This window comes from Bufo bufo, chromosome 1 (assembly GCF_905171765.1).
Source record: "Bufo bufo chromosome 1, aBufBuf1.1, whole genome shotgun sequence".
Lineage (NCBI taxonomy): Eukaryota > Metazoa > Chordata > Amphibia > Anura > Bufonidae > Bufo > Bufo bufo.
Genome location: NC_053389.1, coordinates 419,567,493 through 419,594,656, shown reverse-complemented (window position 1 = coordinate 419,594,656; position 27,164 = coordinate 419,567,493). Strand labels below are relative to the sequence as shown.

The window sequence follows — 27,164 nt, the reverse complement described above, 5'->3', positions numbered from 1 at the left end:
CCCCCATGGATGCCCCCCATGTGTCAGTAAGAAGTGCCTCTTTTCTCCCCCCCCCCATATGTGCCAGTATAAGGTGCCTCTTCCCCCCCCCTTCCCTTATATGTTCCAGTATCAAGTGCCTAATTTCTCTCCTTCCCCCAATATGTGCCAGTATAAAGTGCCTCTTCCCCCCCTTCGCTTATATGTGCCAGTATCAAGTGCCTCATTTCTCCCCCCCCCCCAATTTGTGCCAGTATAAGGTGCCTCTTTCCCCCCTATATGTGGCAGTTTCAAGTGCCTCATTCCCTCCGCAATATGTGCCAGTATGAGGTGCCTCTTTCCCCCCCCTTCCCCCATATGTGCGCAGTTTCAAGTGTTTCAAGTGCCTCATTCCCCCCCCCCCCAATATGTGCCAGTATAAGGTGCCTCTTTCCACCCCTTCCCCATATGTGGCAGTTTCAAGTGCCTCATTCCCCCCCCCCCCCAATATGTGCCAGTATAAGGTGCCTCTTTCCACCCCTTCCCCTATATGTGCCAATTTCAAGTGCCTCTTTTCTCCCCCCCCCCCCCAAATATGTGCCAGTATACCGGCCTCTGATAGGCTGCAGGCACAAGGCCCGCAGCCTATCAGAGGAACAGTCTCCTCTCCCTCCCCTGCCGCAGCAAAGCCGTCTGTATCGCTGTCCTGAGGACGGCGATACAGATGACTATGGAGATGAACGCTTCCACAATCACCGCCATCATTCACAGCTGATCCTGTGCTTGGGTCTGAGAAAGGCTTGTACCCGGGCACAGGATTGCAAACCCGGACTGTCCGGGTCATTCCCGTATGGGTGGCAACCCTACCCATAGTGCCCTCCATAATGTGCCAGTATAAAACGCCCCTATAGACTGCCCCCATAATGCTCCTTTCCCCCCTTCCCCATAGTGGTACCAAAATGGGTGCTCAGGTGGCACGATGATGCCATTGCACTAGGCCTGCAGCCTATCAGAGTCGCCTCTCTCCTGCCCCGCCGCACCATTCATCCGTCCAGAGATTTCTGGGCAGTCCATACGAATAGGCGACTTTGAAAAGAATAGATGTGTCCGTGACTTTTTTGAGGCTGCTGGTACTCTAGATTATTATGGTGGTAATTATCACCATTTTATAGCTCACGGTAAATGCTGGTAATGAACTCTTATCATTATATTAAGCTATAGACGTGTATTACTTATAATTTGTATCGTTCATTATGGTTTTCCAATTTGTCCGTGAAAAACGTTCGCTGTCCAGGATTTCGGGATGTTGTCTAGAAAACACAAACATTCTGGTTAGCAGTACCATATCTGATAGTGTGTTTAATGTAAATGTGATCTAGAATAGTTTAGGGTGTAGCACATGCTGTGGTAGAGCCCAATGTCCCCGCTCATTGACCAGCAGCTGACAGGACCGGCCTGTGACATCAGCAGCACAGCAAAGGAGGCCCAGACTGAGGGGTGTGGAGCTTAGTGACGTCAGAGGCGCGTCCCCGCGACGTTCTCTTTCCTTTTCCTCGTCACCGGTCTCGGTGCCGCGCAGCGTGAGCGCGCCCGCCCGCCCGCGTGAAGGCAAAAGGGAAATAACGGCAAAGGCTGCCCCCGCCGGCACCCATGGGAGGGTGTGTGGGCACTCACCACGACTCCTCGGGCAGCCTGAACGAGAACTCGGACGGGACCGGAGGTGAGGAAAGGAGGAAGGATGGTGTGGAAGAGGAGGGGGAGGGGAGATGAGAAGGGATTCGCTGCTCTTTTGTCTGACACTGGCCCGGTGCAGATCCCTGAGTGTGGGCAGAAAGTGCATGGGGGCAGGGGTTCACCTATGCCATGGCTGGTCCTCTCCCCACTACTTTAGGGCTCAGGTCAGACTGCGATTCTTCTCATGATGCTACAATGGAGACCCAACTCTGCCTGCCATCCTTCAGCGGAATTGGGTACCCACCTGGCATTGCGTTCAGTCTGATACAGTTTATGTATGTTCCTTTACATTTCATCACCCATTATTTATTTGGGAATATATATTCTAGCAGTTGCGCGTCGTCGACATGGAAGCCAGGGAACTAGAGACCGGCCAGGAGTGGTAGCGCCACATCTGGGGGGGGGTTGTCCAGTTTCCTCCAGAAACCGGACAGCCCCTTTAAGGGACGCCCGCCTCTTGATAAATGTGTAGCGTCTTCTGCTGTTCATGTGCCAAACGGAAATCTTCAGCGAGGAGCCGGAGTAGATTTCTGGCGCACATGTTGGTAGGTGAGCTCGCCTCCTGATTTTTTGGAAAAGTGGCACAGGAAGGTAAAGAAAAAGTCGCAGAACCGCACTTGCAACAAAATTTGTGCCTTCCACAGAAATAACGCTGGCTCTGGAATGGGCAGACTGGTTCAGAAGGCCTTGCGCCACACATAAGAAGCGCCAGTGTTAAAAGGCACGTGGACAGTGGGATCAGGGTCCTGTCAGAGATTTTGCATTGGAAACTAGAATCTTAGTTATGCCTCTGATGCCAGGTTCACATGGTTTGAATACAATGAGATTTGCACTTGAAGGGGTTTTCCGGGATTTTCATATGTTATTTATTTTATGCACTTATATATCCTGCAACGCTTTACAGACATTAGCATCCAAATGGGGCGCACAAGCTAAGGCTACTTTCACGCTTGCACTTTCCGTTTTTGAGATCCGTTATAGGTTCTCAATTATGGGGGGGAGTGGAACGCTTCCGTTTTGTCCCCATTCTTTGTCAAAACTGAACGAAAGTGCCGTAGAATGCATTCTCTTCCGTTTGGTGCGTCCCCATCGCGGACAGAATAACACTGCAAGCAGCGTTTTTCTGTCCGCGATGTGATGCGGAGCAAGACGTATTCAGCATGACTCACAATGCAAGTCAATGGGGACGGATCCGTTTTATCTGACACAATAGACGGATCCGTCCCCCCGTTGACTTTCAATGGAGTTCATGACGGATCCGTCTTGGCTATGTAAGACATAATACAACGGATCCGCTCATAACGGATGCAGATCCATGACGGATCCGACAAAAACGCTGGTGTGAAAGTAGCCTTCGTTCCCTATCGGTATGTCTTTGAAGTGTGGTAAGAAACGGAAGTACCCAGAGGAAACCCACACAAACACGGGGAGAATACACAGACTCCATGCTACCCTCAGGATAGGCCATCATATAAGATTGGCGGGGATCCAACTCCCAGCATCCCTGCCGATCAGCTGTTTGAGGAAGCCACTGTGTTCACCGGAGCTCTGGTGGGTGCCATGGGTATCGCAGCTTGAATGGGACTGAGCTGCGCCTAGGCCATGTGTCCGATGAACGACCTCACATGGCCTAGGTAGAGGTCTAAGCGAAGAGACCCCAACGGCTTCTTCATACAGCTGATTGGCAGGGGGTGCCTGGAGTCGGGCCTCCACTGATCTCACATGGATGACTTGGGCTACTTTCACACTACCGTTCGGAGCGGGTCCGTCTGATGTCTGCTCAGACGGATCCGCTCCTATAATGCAGACGTTTGTATCCGTTCAGAACGGATTCGTCTGCATTATAACTTAGAAAAATTTCTAAGTGTGAAAGTAGCCTGAACGGATCCGTCCAGACTTTACATTGAAAGTCAATGGGGGACGGATCCGTTTGAAGATTGAGCCATATTGTGTCATCTTCAAGCGGATCCGTCCCCATTGACTTCCATTATAAGTCTGGACGGATCCGCTTGCCTCCGCACGGCCAGGCGGACACCCGAACGCTGCAAGCTGCGTTCAGGTGTCCGCTCACTGAGCGGAGCGGAGGCTGAACGCCGCCAGACTGATGCATTCTGAGCGGATCCGCGTCCACTCAGAATGCATTAGGGCAGTACAGATGCGTTCGGGGCCGCTTGTGAGACTCTTCAAACGGAGCCCACAAGCGGAGCCCCGAACGCTAGTGTGAAAGTAGCCTTATCCTGAGGATAGGACATCAATATGAAGACCCCCTTATAACTAGGGGTAGCATAAACTAGGGACAGGAACCCTCGGAAAAACATTGGTTCACTTTCTTCAACTTGAGTAGGCATTTCTCTGAAGTGTGTATTGGACAGCTCCAGCTTTTGAGCAGTTGACTACAATGTACGCCAGCAAGTCCTCATATTCATGGGGTACCTGGCTCTCCCGGGCCACTGACTGCAGTAGGAGAAAAGATGTCCGTCAGCGGCCAGGTGGGCAGGAGAGCCAGGACCTCATGCTGTGTATTCAACACATCAAGCGCTGGTGCTGTTCAGTAGAGATTTTGGCAAAACCGTTGGTTAGATTAAAGAAAGTGACCCAGCATTTTGGTAATGGTCTCTGTAAAAAGCCTTTATTTTCCCACCTGGGACCCACCAATCAAAACTGATGTCGCGAAGTCATTGATAAGGCAGCAGGTATTTTAGGAAACTCTTGTCAGGTTCCCAATCAATTAAAAAAAAAACTGTAATATATTCACATTTTAAATTGAAATGCTGTGCCAAAGGCGTACTGAGAAGCCATAGACGGCATAGCCCAGGGCTTGACAAATTTCCTTGGAATCTAGGAGCCAGCTAAAAAAGTTAGGAGCCAGGCGGAGCCGCGTCATAAAATCTATATTGCGATATAATTTTAAGCATGTGCGATATGCGATATATATCGCAATATATTGTTTTCTATATTGGGGGGGGGTGTTTAAACTTTTTTTTTTAACTTTTTTTTTTTTTTTACTTTTTATTTAATAACTATTAGCCTCCTTAAGGGCTAGAACCCTTGTCATATATTCACCCTAATAGAGGTCTATCAGGGTGAATAGGACTTTACACTCTCCCTGCTGCCCTGTGCTTTGTGCACACAACAGCAGGGAGCTGACCATGGCAGCCAGCCTCTGATCAGCCCCCCTCCAGCCTCTGATCAGCCCCCCTCCAGCCTCTGATCAGCCTTTCCCCCCCTCCCTCTTATCAGCCCCCTCTGGTAACAAACCCACCCCCCTCCCTCCCCAGTATTAAACATTGGTGGCAGTGGCCACAGGGTCCCCCTCCTCCCCCCATCATTGGTGGCAGTGGGCAGTTCTGATCGGAGTCCCAGCAGTGTAATGCTGGGGCTCCGATCGGTTACCATGGCAGCCAGGACGCTACTGAAGTCCTGGCTGCGATGGTATGTTAGTGAGCAGCATTATACTCACGTGTGCCGTGATCGCCGGGAGCTCCTCCTTCTCATAGGTCTGTGCGGCGCATTGCTAATGCTATAAGCATTAGCAATGAGCCGCACAGACAGAAGAAGGAGCGACCGGCGGCCACGGCGCACGTGAGTATAATGCTGCTCACTAACATACCATCGCAGCCAGGACTTCAGTAGCGTGACTCCTGACTGCCATGGTAACCGATCGGAGCCCCAGCATTACACTGCTGGGACGCCGATCGGAACTGCCCACTGCCACCAATGCAGACAAACATTCCCGGCACCCGACCAGGCTCTGACAGGACGCTGTGATCCGCGCGATTAACCCCTCAACTGAGGGGTTAATCGCGCGGATCACAGCGTGCAGTCATAGGGGCCGGGATATGGCCGGCACATTCATTGGTGGCGCAGTGGCCACAGTCCCTCCCCTTCTCCTCCTACTCTGTTCTTAGTGGCCAGCGGCAGCCGCGCACAGTGGGGAGGGAGGGACTCCTCTCCTTCTCCACTGTGCCGACTCAGGAAACCATGGTGCGCGCCGAGCGCATCTTTGAAAACGGGCTGACAAATACCCAAGCGCCAGGACCAAATTCCTGGTCGCCATGGCGACCTGGCGCCCGGGATTTGTCGAGCCCTGGCATAGCCAACCACTGACTGCTGTGGTGGCAAACTGGTCATACTGGTGGTGGAGCGGTTATGGCTAGAGATGAGCGAATTCCATCTTATGAAATTCATTCACGCTTCGTTTGGTGGCAAAAGCAGAATTGCGTTATGGATTCCGTTACCACAGACCATAACGCAATTCTATGGCGGAATGCCTTTAAAGGAATTCCTTTATGCATTCCGCCTTAAAAGAAGTCTATGGGCTGCAAAACGGATCTGTCCCATTTCCGTTATGCAGGGGAGCCCTCTCCTGCAGAACGGAAACGGGACGGATCCGTTATGCAGGCCATAGACTTTTTTTTATGACGGAATGAATAACGGAATGCCTCTAAAGGCATTCCGTCATAGAATTGCGTTATGGTCTGTGGTAACGGAATCCATAACGCAATTCTGCATTTGCCACCAAACGAAGCGTGAATGAATTTCATAACATGAAATTCGCTCATCCCTAGTTACGGCAGTGTTTTAAGGGGACAGACCTGCAAAGTGAAGCATACTTATCAGCTCCACGGCCTCGGCTGCTTTGTTGGGTCCCCCTCCTATCAACATCCACATTGACGCTGCCCCCCTAGTGTCACATGACCAATTGACTTGCTGCAAATCCCCCCAAAACTTTGACTAGACAGTCTATAGTGCACCAGATTTGTCATCCAGCCTCAGCCACCTATTAGTTGGATTACTTTTCACCAGAATTGTCCTCCAAGATTATGGCGCATGGTGCCCCTTCTTGGGTCATGCCCTTTCCCGCAGAGCCACACACCTGTAAAGCACATCACATTAAAAATGTCTAAGTTGCTTTATAAATGTGGCGCACAGCCTGTGCATTTTCATTAGTTAGCGCAGTGTCGCACATGTCTTTTTGTTGCAATTTAATGTATTATTTGGAGCCAAAGCCAGAAAAAGGTTGGAAGGGAATGAGAAACATAAAGGAAGAGCTTCTACTTCTCCTTCCTATTGGATCCACTTCTTGCTGTGGCTGCACTGCCCTATAATCACCATTTAATCACTTCCTTGTAGTTCTAGGATGGTTTCTGTAATATAGATCCGTTTTCCAATTTGTCTGTCACCTCTTATGCCTCTTTATAGTTCCCCAAATTCCATGTTTGTTACTATAGGTCACGGCCACGGCTTTAATGTTATCAACGGTGGCCGCGCAGGCGCACAGAAACCCTATCGGCCGACTGATCTGGTGGCCTCGTCTGAACTTTACTACAAGTTCATAGGATTTACAGGGTGCGAGCGCGCACAAGCAAGTGGCAGGGTTGCATCCTCCCTGCCCTGCTCACTGTGCCTTCAGCTCCGCCCCCAGCAAGCAGGGAGCCTGTAAATAAGGAGGTGAGCCAACCCCTTTTAATCTTCTCCACGCGTGAAAGAGGCCTTAAGATGTTCAGCAGTCTGCAAGTAGTTTCCTGATGAAATCTTGCTTAAAAGGAACCTGTCATCACCTTTATGCTGCCCATACTAACGGCAGAATAAAGTAGAGAAAGGTGAGTTGATTTCTGCGGTCTGTCATTTATAAGTTAAAAATAAGTGGTTGCCGAGAGCAAACATCACGATCATTGCAGACTGGGCCTGAGAAGAGTCCTGGTTATTCATGAATTCCTGCTCTCCTCCCCACCTGCTGATGACTGACAGACTTCTACCTAGTTTTCTCCCTTTCTGTCTAGGAGAGAACTGCCAATCATCAGCAGATGGGTGAGAGAGCAGGAGATTAGGAATAACCAGGACTCTTCTCAGGTAGCCGTGACTCTTTTCCAGGCCTGGGCTGTAATGATTATGATGCTGGTTCTCGGCAACCACTTACTTTTAGCTGATGTGTGACACACCACTGAAATCAGCGCGTCTGTCACTATTTTATGCTGCCCTCAGTAAGGTCACCATAAAGTTGATAACAGGTTCCCTTTTAATGCTTTATACCCCTGTTGGAATAATGTGTTCTTAGAGAGTTTATAACCCTTTTTGGTTAAGATGGATGTAATGTTTTTTTTTCTACACTTATCGCAAACCTATTGGACCTTGTAGTTGATTGATTAATATCATGATGCATCAATTTTCTTGACTTAAAAGGGTTTTTCAGAGACTTTGCAACTGAATTAGGTCACCAGTGTCAGATTGGTGGCGGCCTTCTCCATTCTCACACAAGCACAGCTCCCGTCCATTTGATAGTGGCAGTGCTTTATAGCATAGCTCAGCCCCTTTCACTTCTATGGGACTGAGCTGCGACTAAGCCAGGTGACCAATGAACATGTCGTCACTGGCCTAGAGAAAAGCTGAGAGAAGGCTGCGGAGCTACTGCAGAGTGCTGTGCCTTCTTAAACAACTGATCGGTGGGGGTCCTGGGTGTCAGACCCCACAATCAGATAACTGGTGACCTATCCTGAGGATAGGTCGTCAGTAGTAAAGTCTCGGAAAACCCCTTTAAAGGGGTTTCCAGGATTTTGATATTGATGGACAAACAGCTGTAAACTGTTTTTGGGGTCGCTGAGGCACAGGAACTGCACATTGTGTAGTAGAAGGAGTGGTAACTGCAGTGTTGCTGTCATCAATGAAACCACCCACAGTTTTTTACCAGTGGCCAGAATTTCTCCTTGGGAAAGGTGGCAAGCCTAGATATATTGCATCCTGTAATAAAGTAATACTAGAAAACACGGTAAAATAAAAATACCAGAATTGCTGTATTCAATTCATATCACCTACTAAAAAACAGAATAAAAGCAGTCAGAAATGCTACCAAAGAATAGGTAAGCCAAGATTCTGACTCCTCTATTTTATCACACTCTGACTCCTTCATAAATGGCCAATAATTGGTAATAAATTTACTGTTGTAAAGTGGTAACTTCGGTCTTTTTCTCTCCATCATGTTCGTAATTGGGCCACTTAGAACATAAAACATATTAATGGAATACAATTTCTGACACAATAACTTTTAGAAATTCCTGTAAGTAAGTAAGTACACTACGTATTTAACCACTTCTCGACCACGCATAGAATGCATATATACTGGCGGTCGGGACATATCAGCAGATATTACAGCTGCTAACTCAGCTAAAGCGGGGGGCTGCTGTCAGTGAAAGCATTGCTCCCCCAAAGAGAAGGCAGTAGAAGGATTTTCATCGTTTCTGCCTTCCCTATTGCTCTATGTTACAGTATTCAAGAAGAGTTGTGTATAGATTAAGTCATGCAATGCTTCTTCCTGATCTGCGTCGAGAGGCCATGTGACTGCCGGGGAATGGGAGTCTGCATGAGTTGAGGAGTTGAAGCAGACCAGATAAGCTGATGCAGTTAAAAAAAACTTAAATATGAACCATTCAAAAATGTCTTATGTACCCCAAAATGATACCAAGGAAAATGTCAACTCATCCCTCAAAAAAACAAGCCCTCACACAAAATTGCCAGAATATAAAAAAATATGGCTTTCAGAAAATGGCAAACATACTGGTTCCCCCCAGAGGCTGCTTGAAAGCAACATGGCGCCTGTAAACCAATCATTAATCTGTCCTGCAAATGTCACTACCAGAGCTTTGGGACGTTCTCACAGCTCTGTTTCTCCACCCCTGTGATGATGTCACTACTAGAGCTGGAGGAGTTCTCACTACTCTGTTTACTTTTGGTTTCTTTCACCACAGTGTTTTTCATGTGTTTGATTTCCCCTCTCTTTATATCCACCCCTCCTCCTATGATAGGATGTGGATTATAGTTCTCACTTCAGTTGTAGCTCTTGCTTTTGTTTCTTCACTTGTAGCTATCAGTTCACTGGATCTGTGTTCTGCTGCAGCTAGCACTCCGGATCTTGCCAGCCTGTCCTTGGATCCGTCTTCTCTGTGGCTGCAACACCTTCAGCTAAGTCTGCAGACATTGTTGTGTTCCTGTTTGTTTTCTGACTGGATCTGAGGTGGCCACGGTTCCCTCCATATACTGAGTAGGGCACTGGTGGCCGTGCCCCTTCCACTATTGTAGGGGTTACAGTGGTCATTAGTCTTAGGCACGTGGGCATGCCTGGTTCCGCCATTGGGATCCGGGCATGTGCTTTAGCAGAATAGGGAGAGCGTTGAGGGTCGGACAGGGGTCACCCTTTATCCTCCCTAGTTCTGGGTCCAGTCAGTTGCTCTGTACTGTGTATTTCTATTGTTGCTCACATACAGCCGTGACAGCAAAAGCCAAAAGGTGGTCTTTCCCTTCTGAACCCTGCAGCTGACCCAAACAGCAGTGTATGTCCATATTTATTATATTTCCGTGTCAGTAGAACCCGCTTAACAGTTAAAGGCATCTGGTGCCTCAGATGGCCCAAGCTGGGCACAGCATTTTGGACACTGAAATGCCATATCTGGAAAAATTGCAATTTTAATTTTGCACGGTACCCTGCTCATTCATTTCTGCAAAGCATCTATGATGTCAAAATGCTCACGCTACCCCTTGATAAATAACTTGAGGGTTGTAGCTTCTAAAAATGGGATCACTTGCTGGGGAATTCCACTCTAAGGGTACTCATGGGCTCTGCAAATGTGTTATAGCACCAAAAACATTCCAGCCAAATGGCACTCCTTCCCTTTCTGAGTTCGTGCTGTGTGTACATCCAGCAGCTTACGTTTATGGCATTTCTGGCAGGGAACGGCCCTGCTGGATCTCTTCATTCCAGCACTGCGGTAAGCTTGTAAGTCTCCATCCGGCCTCATTGACTTTCAAGGGCACTGGCTGAGATCGGCCGCAATCTGGCAAATATGCAAAGAATCGGCCAGGAGAAAAACACCAATTTTGCCCAACATGTAACGTCTGCAGGTAGCATTTTTAAAGGGAGTCTGTCACCACAATTTGCCCTTATAGGACCACTTACATAGCACTGTAGAATAAACTATAGATCAGTCAAACGGTACCTTTGTCTTTTTGTTTGATGTTTACCAGGGGCAAAACGGAGATTTATTCATATGTAAATGAGGGCTCGCAAGTGCCAGGGGCGGCGTTCGGGCTGTAAGTGCCCAGGTCCGCCTCTTACCTTCTTCTCACATAACCCTTCCCAGCCTTTTGCTTGGCCCGCCCTGTAAGCCTCTTACGTCATCCAGTGTACTGGCCGATATCCCGCCCCGCGCATGCGCACTGTGATGACCATTGTGGGCAGCAGCATCATTCCATGCAGTGCGCATGCGCGGGCGGGACTATCGTAAGAGGCATACAGGGCGGGCCAAGCAACAGGTGGGGAGGGGTTATGTGAGAAGAAGGAGAGCGGCTGCTGGCACTTACAGCCCAAACGCCGCCCCTGGGCACTTGCGAGCCCTCATTTACATATGAATAAATCTCCGTTTTTTGCCCCTGGTAAAACATCCAAACAAAATAACAAAGGTACAGTTTGACTGATCTATAGTTATGGCTTACAGTGCTATGTAAGTGGTCTATAAGGGCAAATTGTGGTGACAGACTCCTTTAACTGGGGGGGGAAGCAACTAAATGTGCTGCGTTTTTGAAAAGTAGTACATGTGTGAGACCACCCTAAAACATTACTTTCAAGGAATTCCTGTTGCTAATAGCATAAGACATTGCATTTTCTTCCAACAGATTAGACTTCTGTTATTACATTACTGCCTTGGAAGTTACTGAGAAAACTGATGCAGAAAGCAATTAGAGAATTATACAGTAAACCTAGGAAAACTCTGCAAAGGAGCTGACCCCAAAGGTCTTTCAGTGGTACGTAGCATCAAATATTAATGGCAAGGTAGGACACTTGGGCGCGTTTATAAATTTAGGATGAGTAGCTCGCTAATGAGTAATTTTTATATAGGTAGTTTGAGTATATGACTGGGCCGATATATACTTGAGCTTGCAGGGAACATTTGACACTGCAGATATCAACACACTTGTGAATCTTCAATGGTTTTTGGTCCCTAATAAACAGGCACTTTTTAGTAATTTTGCACATGGGTATTACAGCCCTACAGATACAGCCTCACATAGTTGGGTCTGCTGTGGATTTTCCAGAGTGGAACATCCACAGCAGATCCAGCTGAAAAAGTGCTACTGCAAAAAAAGAAAGCAGAAATGGCTTTTTTTGTGGCGGGTTTGTGGACATAACAAACAATATAAGCAAAAGTAGCTGCCAGTGTAATGCATGGGAGGGAGGAGCTGTAAGACTGAAATTGGTGGCCAGTTTCACACAAGCTTGTGATGGCTACATTTCCCTGACCAGATGCTGCTTCTCTGATCTGAATGGCAGCATCATCAGACTTGTGGTGCTGTGACTTCCTGCCCTGACACAGGTCCTAGTGTACGGCATTCTGTAGACCTTCGGTCAGGCAGGAATTCACAGCATCATAGGTCTGATGATGCTGCCAGTTCAGATCAGAGAAGTAGTATTGGTCTACAGAATGCCTAGAGTACAGTAGCCAAGACCTGTGGTCAAGCAGGAATTCACAGCATCATAAGTCATACAGATGCTGTGAGTTTGGGTCAGAGAAGAGCGTTTGGTCCAGGAAATTCAGCCATCACACGGGGCGGTTTTCAGACTGAACCCACTTGTGTGAAACCGGCCAACGGACATACCCCTTTTTAAACTTTTATTCATAGCTGTGCCATGATGGAGCAGCCAGACGGGAGAAAATGTCATTCTTTCCTTCTGAAATATCCACTTTCTAATCTAGATAAAATGTGTGGTGGTTGGCAGAACCGCAGCTCATATAAAAGTAATTTACAGGACTTTCTCTATGTAATTTATTATAAACAAAGGCTTCCATTTACTATTTAAAGATCTTGGTTGCAAATAATGGACAAGACGTCAATAAATTTGAAGGCATCACCACTGACCAGAGTAAGTTTCATTGATAATTTATGTATTGATTTGTCAGGCAACAAAATGTAATACGGAAAAAACACCAGACAATAGTCAATGCAGATTTTTTATTTATTTTAATTTTTATGCTGATTTGACATCAGAATTTTAGAGTCTGTCTTAACCCTTTGCAGAGCCAAATATATGGCTAAGAACGATCCTGAAGAGATGAGTGCGCAGAAAAGTTGTTTTTTTTTTTTTGCTGCTCAGCCCCTAGAGCTCCAGATATTGACGAAATTCACAATACATTGACCCAACCATGACACATTGATTGTTATCTTTCTCAGTACAGCATTGTAGATGTGTCCACATAGCAACAGGACATTTTTATCTAGGTCATGGGTCTAGCAGGGCGAGATAGGATAAATGTAGGCTGCTGTTCATCTGATTGCAAAAGGCAGAGCCAGTACATGGTGTGTCTTTATAATTTCCACAAGATTTACCGTCACTTCTAAGGTTTATTCCACTTTCAATGGTTTTTCTATAGAGCAAATTTCGTCTGTGAACAAAAATCTATAGAAATTAAAAACAGAAAACTGCCAGAAGAACACTTTGAAAGGTGTTCTATTGTAATTTTTTATTTTATATAATCTTACATGTATGCTGATATGTGATTGCTTGCCAAAACTCTGGGGCCATATATTCACACCTACTTTTTAAAAAAGCATTGCAAATGATAGCAATTTACAAGTGAATCATGTTAAATTGGTGGGGGCAGTTATCAAGGCTTTGCTCCAGGTTTTTTGCCCAAAAGAATAGCATAAATTTGCCACAAGGGGCATATTGTGCAGAACATGTTATTGCTGTTTGCCGTGGTCCTGGGCGCCGTGCTCAGCGGTGATCCTTCCATCCACCGCTGCAGTCCTGGGCCTCTGTCGCGGTCGTGCCTGTGGTGAGAGGGTTCCACTCACCCCTGGCCACTGCATGCTTGCTGCTGGTTTCTTGTTACACTGCCCTAGGGCTGCATGGGTTGGATATGTGACCTCAATGGCCAACCAGGCTCTCCTGCAGGTACTAAAGTGGCTCAGCCCCCTTCCCAGATGCCTCAGTGTCAAGGTCCCTGTGTTTGCTAAGCTCCTGATACGTGTGCTCCCTGACTTATACCTTGTTCCTGGATTCTGCTATTCGTCTGATACCTTTCTGCTTGCCACGACTCTCCTGTTGCCGATCCAGATTGCCTGACCTGTGCTGCCTGCCCTGACCTTTTGCCTGTCTGACTACGCCTCTGCCTTATCCTTCGGTCCTGCGCTGTGATCCTGATAACGACCCCGCCTGCCTGACTACGCTTGTACTTCTCAGGTACCGCCCTGGACCAGCTGCCTTATGTGCCTACCCTCCTTAAGAGGTAGTGACCTGGTGTTCCCCTCGGGAAAGTCTATCCCCCACCATCAGCGGTACTGTGAAGAATCGAGGGGTACCACTTAGACAACGCATTAGAGGAGGTAGGACACGTGGCACAGTGGGTTGACAACCGCTGGTTCGTGACACTGGTCTTGCCATTTTTTGTGTGGGCTTATCTTAACCACAGCCTAACACATTTACTGTCATTGACGCCAGAAGACTGACACACTGATTTTGAAGTGATTTCCACAAAATGTATGGGAAGCTGTTTGGACTTGTTTGTTGGTGCTGATTCCGAAGCAGAAAACGCTCTTTCATCGTGTGAAATGATCTTTGGTCTGGACACCTCAGTCATTGTTTCTAAGCAGCAAATTGTGGTGCCAGAAACAATACACTGTATGAGGACGGGCGATGGCAGTACCCATTGCTTGTCCCCGTACAGCGGAGGTGGTAGCTGTATGTAAATGCAGCTCTTCACCTCCCACTGACGAGACGGGCACTTATCAAGAAGGAACTGGCAGTGTAAATCCAGCATAAGAAACCAGTAGACAATTTGTAAATCTCTTTAAGACTAATTTCAGACGAGCATGTCCTCTGCAGTGAACACACTCCTTCTGGTGGCGTGAGTTCCTGTTATGGACACTGCTCCCGTGACATGAGCGCACGGCATTTAAGATTAGAAAACTGTGGGGCTCTGTTCGACCTCCACTGCGATGATTTGTGCTCCCATAATGCCATCACCTAAATCTTTACAGCGAGGTTGGACAGAGAGCATTCCAAATTCTAATGCCGTGCACTCATGTCATAAGAGCAGCGTCCATAACGGGAAATCACACAGACTGTTTCCCGCAGTGGACATTCTCCTCTGAAATTAGCCTAATAGTTAGCTGAGGTTGCTGTAATGAAAATATATGCACTGTGCTGCATTCTGGGAGAGATTTTCTTTGTTTTGCAAATTTTGAATTCTGTATGTGGTTAGGATATGTTCCAGAAGTTTTGCCATCTCCTAGAAATTTCCTATAAAAATTGTTGAGTGGCCAAGAACATTTGTTAGGTACAGCAAGTTCAAAATTGTTCCGCAGTTCTGGCATAAAATTATTTAGGACACTAAGGCTAGTTTCCCACTGCAGGGCTCCAGATGGTGACCAAAATGGTCTCTAATGCAACTTAGAATTGTAAAACTATTTGCGCTACACCCTCGCAGCTCTGCCCTCTTTAAGAAAAAAAGATTTCATTTCATTCAGCAGACACACACTGCAGACGTCTGCTGGGTGAAGATCCGACCCTCACGTTACCGGCATAGATGGTGGGCGTGGCTTGGGTTCCCGCATCTTGTTTTTTCAGTATGCTTTCATTTTCAACACTTTAAGGGCAAAACCTCTGACCACCACATGCTTTTTCATGCGGCCATCTTGCTACTCCAGGTCGAGTAAACATTGCACTTCACACATCCAATCTCCATCGCCAGCCCGGAATAGCAACAAACCTCATCCTCCAATCAGGTGTCCGGTCACATGCAGGCGAAAGACTTTGGATTCTGCTCACTGATTGGCTAATCTGGCACTCCTGCATTGCGATAAGCTGTTGCCGATGGGTGGATGTGGCTTAGGATGGCAGGCGTTTTGATGGACAGCGCTGATGGACTGCAGTATCCGTTCACTATCAGGGGCACTTGTGTGAAGGTGAGGGAGCCGGGGTGGTCGCAGTTTAGTGGCACATGTTCTGCCGCCGGGCGACTAGCGGGGGTTGTACAGTCAGTCAGATTTCACATGTGATTAGCTAGGCTCGCGCCGAGCTCTGTGGTACTTGTAGTACCACGAGTGCTGGGGATATTTGCTTCTTACAATGTTAGCATTTTACTCTTAAAGGGACCTGCACAAATTTTCTCTTCATTCTCTTTTATCGGACATTACAGACACTTTAAATACATAGATGCCACAGACAATAGAGACCATGGCACGTAAGCAGTTTAATAGATAAAGGGGTCTCCCCTGTCACCTATTGGTGCCCCATGAAAAGTGCCCCGAGTTTGGGGGGCAATGTTTTGTTGTCACCTGGAGGCGTAGTCTAAAAGTTTACCTATTAGTTTTACACTTAATGACAATAATACTGTGGAATACTGTTCAAAAACATCATAGTAGGGCAAAAAAGTTGAATAAAAGGGGTTATCTTGTGAAAAGTATGGAATAAAGCATTTGAAATTATGTATTATTGCAATACACATGCAGTAACCATATAGTTGGGATTTTTATGAACATTTTTCTCTCTAGTAGCACCTCTCGCTGTTTATCCTCTGGATGAAGTTCTGGTCCACCTTCTCCTGTATTAAGTGGTGGGTTTTTACTGATTTTACAGGAAATGGGGAACAAACGTTCCTGATTGTATGAGGAGGTGAGGGCTAAATTTAGATGCAGCAATCATCTCCTCTGTACACGATTGACCTATTGCTACTGCGAGCTCTTGTCATTTTGCACAAGGACATTTGCTGGTTAGAAATGATGATTTCTGGTGTCGGCCAAAACAACATGATCACCTGATGAATGAGCCAGCGCGTCATGATGAAGTGACCCAGACATCTTTCATTTATTCGCACCTAACTTCTAAATATATATACAATAACTTTTCATACCATAGTGCTATTTATTAATGGGATCACTGGGCCTTTTTGTAAGGGACTATTTTCTATGCAGAGGAGGAAGGGGTTAATTAGAAATTACTTCAGTACCTCTCTGAGATATGCAGGTGCTTGAAGAGCTCCTGCCTACCCACAGAAAGTAAAGAAACTAAAGTGGAGAAGTCATATCTGCACTTAAAGAGGACCTTTCACCGATTATTACTCTATGAACTAACTATACAGACATGTAGAGCGGCGCCTGGGGATCTCACTGCACTTACTATTATCCCCGGGCGCCGCTCCGTTCTCCTGCTATGCCCTCCGGTATCTCCGTTCACTAAGTTATGGTAGGCGGAGTCTGCCCTTGTTCTTCTGTATCGCTGGCCAATCGCATTGCAGAGCTCACAGCCTGGGAGAAAATAACCTCCCAGGCTGTGAGCTCTGCGCTGCGATTGGCCAGCGCTAGAGCAGAACAAGGGCAAACTCCGCCTACCATAACTTAGGGACTGGAATCTCCGCCTACTATAACTTAGTGAGCGGAGATACCGGAGGGCGTAGCTGGAGAACGGAGCGGCGCCCGGGGATAATAGTAAGTGCAGTGAGATCCCCGGGCGCCGCTTTACATGTCTGTATAGTTAGTTCATAGTGTAATAATCGGTGAAAGGTCCTTTTTAAAGGGGTTCTCCAGGATTTTAATATTGATGACCTATCCTCAGGATCAGTCATCAATATCAGATTATGTCTATGCCAAAGCAGCAGCGAGCAGGAAGAGAGATTGGAGACGGCAGGTGCACACTGTTCGCACCGTCTCTTCATATAGCTGATCTGATATTGATGATATTAAAAGTCCGGAGAAACCCTTTAATATGTTTTGGCCTTTTATAATCCACTTCTGATTTTGGCATCAAAAACTTAAAAAAACAAAACCTGAAATAATAATCTTTATTTATATAGCACCAACATATTCCGCATACTGAAGATTACACTGGAGAGCAACATTTTTGCATTGAGGCAGTTGAAATAATGGGGTGTATTACTTAAGATATTTTTTTTATTTGTGGGTTAACTCCTTTAAATTAAAGTTTAATAAACTAAAAGAAAAGCTTGTGGCAACATTTGTGTTTGTTCCCCCCAAAAAAAAAATTTAAAAAAAATAGTGTACTACAAAATGGTGCCAAAAATCATCTTGTGACGCAAAAACAAGTCTCCATATGGCTACATCAAAAAACTATGGGTCTCACAAAGCAGCTCCCCAAAATGATTTATTTAATACTATTTTAAGTACTAAACATTAAAAAAAAAAAGCTACCATATATGTTATTGCCAAAATCGCACTGTCCCAGAAAATACAGTTATCATGTTAATTTATTGCAAGGTCCTTGGTGTTAAATTGTAGCAGAATTGTTATTTGCCACACTTCCTAAAAAATGTAAAAACGTTAACAGTTAATTACAGTATATATAACTCAAAATGGCACAAATGAAAGTATAACTTGTGCAAAAAAAAAACAAGCCCTCCTACAGCTTTGTCCTCGGAAAAGTCAGGGTGGCTGCACATGTTGCGCATTACACTTGCGTGAATTTTGTGTGGAAAAACCACAGCATTATACAGTACCAAGAAAGTGAATGAGATCTTCAGATCTCATGTACACTTTGCTTTTTTCCTTGGGTACAGAGATTGGCCTGTTTTGCGGATTTTGCATTATGTCAATTGTTCGTGTGATTTCACACCTTCTGTAGAGGGGTTTTCCCCCATAGGCTTCAATGGTGCTATTAAACAGAAAAACCAAACAAAATCCGAACCACAAACCGCATAAAAAAATGCACATAAAACACACCAAAATCAAGAACAATAGTGCGGATTTATGTGCTTTTTTTGTATGGTTTTGGTGCAGAACTTCTGCACTGTGTGCAGGTACCCTTGTAGCTCTTGGAATGCGAGGAGGAAACAATTTGTTGCATCTGAAGGCTTAAAATAGACTGGTCCTTAAAGGTTATGTACACCTTTAGGGGGATTTTTTTTTTTAAATATTGCATTGTACTCTTTTTTTTTTTTTTTTTTTGTGCTAAAGATCATTTTTGAGTTGGTCTTTATTAAAAAAAATATGTAGCATTTTTATCTGTATAGAGCTCAGATGCTCTTTTCCGTCAATTGGGGACCTGAGGGGCTCCTTATCTCTCCTCTCTGACATTATAAACACTCATCAAAGCTCAGTTTTTATCTTACTGATAAGAATGTGACTTAAATAAGTGTTTATGACCTTTTAGTAGATTAGAGATAAGGTTTATTAGATGACGGTAGAAAGTACCATTCAAACAGCTAGAAAAACAGTAAACCCTTTGTGACAGAACAGCTCAGTATTTTTAATAAAGACCAATTAAAAATTGGATTTTTAGCCGAAAATGAGTGTAATGTGCTTTATAAGATGCATTGGATTATAAGATGCACCTAGGTTTTAGCGGAGGAACATTTGAAGAAAAAAATTATTTTTTCCTTAAACCCCTCAGATCATACTCCCATAGCAGACTTCAGATCAGACCAAAATAAACAAAATTAACTTACCTCTAATGCTCCAGATGGTGCGACAAGACCAGGGAGCGGTAAGTACAGCCAGCGCTACATTCACTGATTCCCGCTCCTCCTTCATAGTAGTTAGCGCTTCCATACTTTTTTGTGGAAAATAGTGTGTCTTAGGCTACTTTCACACCTGCGTTTGGGTGCGGATCCGTCTGGTATCTGCACAGACAGATCCGCACCTATAATGCAAACGCTTGTATCCGTTCAGAACGGATCCGTTTGCATTACCATGAACAAAAAACGGATAATGCAAACGGATCCGTTTTGACTTACATTGAAAGTCAATGGGAGGCGGATCAGTTTTCAATTGCACCATATTGTGTCAGTAAAGACGGATCCGTCCCTATTTACTTACATTGTAAGTCAGGACGGATCCGTTTGGCTCAGTTTCGTCAGACGAACATCAAAACGCTGCATACAACGCTTTGGTGTCCGCCTCCAGAGCGGAATGGAGGCTGAACGGAGGCAAACTGATGCATTCTGAACGGATCCTTATCCATTCAGAATGCATTGGGGCTGAACTGATCCGTTTTGGGCCACTTGTGAGAGCCCTGAAACGGATCTCACAGGCGGACCCAGAAACGGCAGTGTGAAAGTAGCCTTATAAAGCGAAAAATACAGCATATATCTGACATATTGAAGTTGCGTATAGGATGTGTTTTACATTTTCTTCAATATTTATTTGTGTTTTTTAATATATGAGCATCTTTCTACTTTTACCACCTAGATAAAATACAATATGTGATTAAAAACAATGTCAGAATTAGGGCTCATTCAGACGGCAGTTTTTTTGAGGATTAAATGCGGACCCGTTCACTTCTATGGGGTCTTTTTTTTCCCTTCTACAGCTCCACAAAACAAATCAAACTTGTCCTATACTTGTCAATGAAAATCAGGACGTGGCCCCATTAAAGTCGGTAATTAAAGCCTTTAGACGCCGTGATCATGTGAGATCACAGCATCTAAAGGGTGAAAAACCCGGAAGCATTTTTTACGGTCATCCTCTGCGGCCAACATGACAATTTAGCCTGAATACCAATATAGCATATCTACCATGTACTTTATCATTTAGCTGTAATAGCCTGCCTACATCCAATGCGGCACGTTCATAGCTTGCCCTGCGCTGATGAATGGCAGGAAAGGTCTAAGGCAAATTGGTACACCATAGACTTTTTCCAAGGCATGGGTGCCCATAGAGATGGCTGAGTGCCGCCTCTGGCACCTGTGCCATAGGTTCGCCACCACTGATCTAGGCAGTGCTTCTGTAAGCTGCCTGTAGCCTTCCCAATCTCATTTTGCATACTTGATATACTTCTCTAAATATTGGATACTAATGAGATTTTGTGACTCAATTCAAAGGCAGTGGATGCCAAAGTTCATACTACAGTCCTCATCGGACACTTTCTAAAGAGAATATTACCAAAAGGGACCCCATGAATGAGTATAAGCTGGTTATTTTCTGACCAATTGCAAACCACTGGGGAGCATTTTTAACGTGCTGGAATAACTTTTTAATAGATTTAGATTGGGAATCATTCAGCCTGAATAATCTGTGATCTGTGATAAATAAGACAATTATTTTTTTGGCCCTAAATCACAAAACCTGCTCATGAAACATTATTTATAGAATGTAGATGATCTGTAAGCGGCTTTCATGTTTCTGCATTTACTGTCCTGTCTGTGCTATGCATGTCAGCAGGGGAGCTCTGGCTAATAAAATATTTAAAGTACGTGTGACCTTCTCTTGTGGCGTACTGTAGCTCTCGCTTTCTTTTCTAGGTGAAGCCAGGCATCTTGCAAACTCAGATTACAGGTCCATCTCTATACTGCTGGCTTACATTTATAGCAACCTTTTTATGTGAAGAAGTTTATCAGTCTTCTATGAGTTCTGATTTATTTTTAGTTGATGTACTTATGGTAAATAATATACTGGTGTCATCAATCTTGAATACCATTTTAGTTTGTACATTTAATTGTTCGACTTTTACTTTGTGGGTATGATTTATAAAAAGAAAAAAAATATTGCGTTTTACATATATTAAGTAGAAAGAAGTATGATCTCTGAATTTACCTTCTTGAGTGGCAAAGAGTTTCAGTGAAGTATCTCTTTGCCATCAAATGGTGTGGTATTTCCACCGAGTCATGGTTTCTATATTCTACGTTGATGAGGGTTCAACAATCGATTGTTTTAACCACTTCACATCTGGGCCATTTACCCCCTTCCTGACAGAGCCTAATTTTGCTAATCTGACATGTTGGTTTTTTATGTGGTAATAACTTTAAAACGCTTTTACTTATCCAAGCCATTCTGATATTGTTTTCTCGTGACACATACATGTACTTCATGACAGTGGTAAATTTGAGTCGATATATTTCACCTTTATTTATAAAATATTCCAAAATTTACCAAAAATTCGTATTTATTACTTAACATTCCCCATATGTCTACTTTATGTTGGCATCATTTTTTAAGTGTCATTTTATTTTTTTAGGACGTTAGAAAGCTTAGAATTTTAGAAGCAATTCTTAAAATTTTAAAGAAAATTTCCAAAATCCACTTTATAAGGACCAGTTCAGGTCTGAAGTCACTTTGTGGGGCTTACATAGTGGAAACCCCCCATAAAGGACCCCCTTGTAGAAACTACACCCCTCAAGTTACTCAAAACTGATTTTACAAACTTTAACTCTTTAGGTGTTTCACAAGAAAATGGAGATTACTTTTCTAAATTTCACTTTTTTGGCAGATTTTCCATTTTAATCTATTTTTTTTCTTTAACACATTGAGGATTAACAGACAAACAAAACTCTATATTTATTACCCTGATTCTGCGGTTTACAGAAACATCCCACATGTGGTCGTAGACAGATGTAAGGGCACACTTCAGGGTGCAGAAGAAAAGGAACGCCATATGGTTTTTGGAAGGCAGATTTTGCTGGTTTTTAGATGCCATGTCCCATTTTAAGACCCCCTGATGCACCCTTGCAGTAGAAACTCCCAAAAAGTTACCCCGTTTTGGAAACTAGGGGATAAGGTGCCAGTTTTATTGGTACTATTTTGGGGTACATATGATTTTTAATTGCTCTATAAAGTTTTTTGTGAGGCAAGGTAACCAAAAAATAGCTGTTTTGGCACTTTGTTTAAAAAAAAAAAAAATTCATCTGACAGGGTAGATCATGGGCTGTTTTTATAGAGCAGGTTGTTACGGACGCAATGATATCAAATATGTCTACTTTCAGTTTTACATAATTAAGCTAATTTTGTCTCCATTTTCTGAACGCCATATTTTTATTTTTTTTCTGCCGAGTGTCTTGTGCAGAGGCTAGTTTTTTGCAGGAAGAGTTGACGTTTTTATTGGTACCATTTTTGGGTACATATGATTTTTTGATCATTCATTATTACACTTTATGGGGCAAGGTGACCAAAAAATTGGTTGCTTTAGCACAGTTTTTGTTTATTTTTACAGCGTTCACCTGAGGGGTTAGGTCATGTGACCTTTTTATAGAGCAGATCGTTACGGACGTGGAAATACCTTTATATGTATACTTTTTCTTATTTATTTAAGTTTTACACAATAATAGCATTTTTGAAACCAAAATAATGATGTTTTAGTGTCTCCATAGTCTGAGAGCCAAACCTTCTTTTTTTTTTTTTTTTTTTTTTTTTGACAAACAGTTTTGGCCTTTTTTTTTTTTTACAGTGTTCACCTGAGTCATGTGATATTTTTATAAAGCAGGTTGTTACGGACGTGGCAATACCTAATATGTCTACTTTTTTTATATTTATTTAACTTTAACATATTTTAGTGTCTCCATTGTCTGAAAGTCATAGTTTTTTTTAATTTTTCGACCGATTGTCTTAGGTAGGGGTTCATTTTTTTTGCGGGATGAGGTGATGGTTTTATTGTTACCATTTTGTGGGACATACGCCTTTTTGATCACTTGGAGTTTCACTTTTTGTAATGTAAGATTTTTTTAGATTTTCTTTTTTTATGATGTTTATCGGACTGGGTGGATCATGTGATATATTTATATAGCCGGTCGTTACGGACGCGGCAATACCAAATATGTCTATTTTTATTTATTTATTTTCATTTTATTTTTTTTTTATTACTTAATTGGGGAATTTTTTTTTTACATTTGAAACCTTTTTTATTTTTTTAAACACTTTTTATTTTTTATTTTACACTTTGCGTCCCCCCATAAGGTCATACAAGACCTCTGGGGGACATTTAATTTCACTTATTTTTTTTTTCACTATTGATTTCTCCTGTAACTGCGGCTGACATAGTAGCCCCAGTTACAGTGGAAATACACCCCCCAGAGAGGCTGTACAGCAAAATACAACGCTGTACAGCCTCAGTGCAGGGCTGATCGAGGTCTATGGAAGACCCGACAGCTCCTGCACTCTCCCGGCAGCGGCGGTCACATGACCGCCGGGCCGGGACAGGCAGCGCATAGCGCTTTCTGATCTGTATACACAGCACTCGAGCGCTGTGTATACAGCGATCTAGAAGGCAAGGACACCTGGGAACTGTCCCTGCCTTCTCTCTGGGTTGTCCTGCTATCACTGACAACGGGCCGCCCGCTCGGCAGCTGCACGATTAGCGTGCAGCTGCCATCTCTGAATGGCAGAACGTCCATTCAGAGACAAACCTCCACCGATAGGACATTTTATATCCTATTGGCGGATGTGAAGTGGTTAAAAGAGGCTCTGTCACTAGGATCAACCCTATTAGACAAGCCTGGTAGGGTTGATCTAGCTGAGTAAAACAATTCCTGTATTGTCTTTCTAGGCGCTGGCAAAATTTAGACTCCTATTTGTATGCAAATGAGCCATTGGAGCACTAAGAGGCAAACTTATGTGGTTTGAGCAGCGCCCCTGGTGCTCCAAACATGCCCCCTTCCCTTAGAGTGACAGCATTAGACTTTACATCTAGCGTTGAGTTCTTTACATCTAGCGTTGAGTACACTCTCGCAAACACAGTGCATGCGCACTCCGTCCTTTGCTGCTTGCCAAGCAGCGAAGATGATTAGTGCGCACCTGCCGTTGACATTCCACCCAGAAGTGGATGCGCTGTCGGCTCCATCTGCAGTCACCTCTATTTCTGGCTGGAATAACGTCAATGGCGTGTGCACACTAATAGTCTTCGCTGCCCGGCAAGAAGCAATAGGCAGGGTACACACGTGGCGTGTTTGTAAACGAGTGCGATTGTGCAAGAACTCTGAGCTAGATGTGAAGTCTAGCGCTGTCAATGTAAGGGGAGGCGGGCGTGTTGGAGCACTAGGGGCATCTCTGAAGCAGTGCTCAAACCAGTCAAAATAAGAGAAAGCATGCCCACTATTTGTGTATATATGCTAAATGTGTAGACTCCTTGACGAAAAAAGGTAACGCACCAAGAAGTTGTTGGAATCAAATGAAAGTTTATAGGTGTAAATGTAATGATTATACATGCAAGTAATAAATTACTTATAAAATTACAATTTTAGAGCGAAAGGTTACGTTTATTGTGGTAAACTGTGAAGTCTCTGGTACTCTGTTGGGCTGCCTCCAGCAGTGCTCAAACCACATAAGCCCGCCTCTTGGTGCTCCAATGGCTCATTTGCATACAAATAAGAGTCAAAATTTCTCCTAGTGACAAAGCCTCTTTAAGGAGGTTTATGTGGCTGTTGAAATTTGGGCTTATTCTATGTAATACGCTAGTGCATTGGTCTCCAACTGTCATGAAACTACAACGCCCAGCCTGTTGTGACAGTTATGTTGTAAGTTGTAGTTTCGCAACAGATCTGTGCTGCAATTGACAGAGTATCTAACCTGAACAGCTGCTTTATCTGATCTTGTGCTTCAAAGAAATAATGCAAGGGTGTGCATATCTGTTAATGTTAGCAAATGATGAATGTATAGAATAAGCTCATTTAAATGAGACTTGAATTGTGTAAACTCCTTTACTTTATATGTCAGTGGGCAAACAAGAGCTGTGCATACCCATCATTGTGCCACATTAGTCTAAAGCAGCAGAGGAAACTGGCACTTCTTCATTTTTTTCTGTGTCTAAAACAGTTGGCATAAGCACAAATGCAGAAAATAAATAAAACCTGTGATGCCTTAATGTGGCTGGTACCCAGCTGGATTTCTTTCATCAGTGCCAGCATGAAGACTTTGCGTAAGGCTTGGTTTCACAAGAAGTCCTTCCTCTGAAACATCTTTACACTGCCATCTTTTAATGTAGCAAGCATGTGAGCTGCCACTTTCAGCACATCTAGCGTTGCCTTACATTCTATGGTGCTCACGTTTGACCCACTGCTTTCTGAAATAAGAGAAAGCATGCCCACTATTTGTGTATATATGCTAAATGTGTAGACTCCTTGACGAAAAAAGGTAACGCACCAAGAAGTTGTTGGAATCAAATGAAAGTTTATAGGTGTAAATGTAATGATTATACATGCAAGTAATAAATTACTTATAAAATTACAATTTTAGAGCGAAAGGTTACGTTTATTGTGGTAAACTGTGGAGTCTCTGGTACTCTGTTGGGCTGCCTCCAGCCTGGATACAAGATGAGGTATGGTTGGACATGGAGGCATTCAGGTTCAGTATGGTATCCTGTGGCATATTTGCCCACAGATGATGCAGCTGGGCCTGTAGATCCTACATACTTGTAGGCTGCCGAAGCTGTTATCCCAGCTGCTCCCATAGCTTCTCAATTGGCCATAAATCTGGTAAACTGGCATGCCAAAGAAGTGTTGCAATCTGGCAGAGACATTCCTAGGAAACCCTTGCTATGTGTGGGTGAGCATTATCCTACTGGAAAAATACATTTGGAAGCCCTGTCATGAGAGCCAACACAAATTGCTGCAGGATGTCCTTCACATATCACTCAGCTGTTCGTGTCACTTGAATCACTACTAGGGGGGACCTACTGTCATATGCGATGGCTCCCCATATCATCACACTAGCAATTGGGGTAGTGTGTTGCTCCACAGCAAAGGCAGGATTGTAGAGCTCACCACGAGGCCACCATATTTGAACCCAACTGTTGTGGGATCCCAAACAAAACCTGGTATCATCGATATAGTTCCAGTAGTAGTCAAGGTGTCTTGTTGACCACACCACTGCAAATAAAGGCGACGGTGGCTGGCTGTCAATGGCAGGACACGTAATGGGTGCCATGACACCAAATTTTCTTCTGCTAAGCAGCTGGATATGGTCCAGGCAAAGACAGTAGTGTGTAATGAAGGTGCCTCCTGTGGATGGTTGACAACCAAACTGTGAGCTGCTTGTGTTTGTACTGATGGTCAGGCCATGTGTGCATGCCCTCATGTAACCACTGCCCCCCTACACCTCCTACCAGCTAGGTTAGAACAGCCTAGATTGTGTGAGATTCGTTGAAATGACCATCTTGCTTCTCAAAGTCTAATGATACACCCCCTCTGGGTAAAGTCTGTCAACTAGGTAAAATGTCTTTGAGTGCGTCGTAAAGGCATCTCTCACTAAAAGGTACACTACCAAAATAGCCTGAGAGTCTTCTTTTAGACTACTTTCATATCTGAATTTTTTAATCTGGCAGAGTTCACCGTTTGAGTGCACCATTTTTTTTGTCCGGCCAAAACCTGGCACTTATGCTGGAAACCGTCCGGATCCCTGCGGTTTCCCATTATAGTCAATGGGGTCCGGCAGTGAACAGCAGTATCAGAACAGCAAGAGAGAAACTTTTATGCCCTCTTGTGGCAAGGCCCAGTGTCTAATCAGACCACACTCATTATCGTTACATAGATGCTCAGTTTTGCAGCAATCCGGCATTTATATCTGGGTGTATTGTGTGTTGTTTTTTTTTTGTCAATGAGTATAGTACAGTTAGGTGCCATCTGGATAATACAATTTTGTATGATTGAATTCAACATGGACACTTCTGTTTCAATTAGTTTTGTTGTTCGATACATCTTTATATATTTGCTCCAAAGGCAGCAAGAACAAGAAGTATTAGACTGTTGGCTGCCTCCATGTTCACCTAG

At 44.4% G+C, this 27,164-nt stretch overlaps 1 protein-coding gene across 2 annotated transcripts in view; it reads left to right on the top strand.

Annotated features, from left to right (window-relative positions):
• The first annotated feature begins 1,487 nt into the window (after positions 1 to 1,487).
• Positions 1,488 to 27,164, top strand: part of UBTD2 (ubiquitin domain containing 2) — a 50,708-nt gene continuing 25,031 nt past the window's right edge. The window contains exons 1-2 of one of the 2 annotated variants that reach the window (XM_040415692.1): positions 1,581 to 1,678; positions 12,435 to 12,475. Coding sequence is in view for 1 of the 2 variants with exons in the window: in XM_040415691.1 (XP_040271625.1) it covers positions 1,609 to 1,678 (70 nt within the window). In the remaining variant the exon portion in view is untranslated. Of the gene's footprint in view, positions 1,679 to 12,434; positions 12,476 to 27,164 lie in introns of both variants that reach the window. The other variant, XM_040415691.1, reaches the window with a different exon arrangement.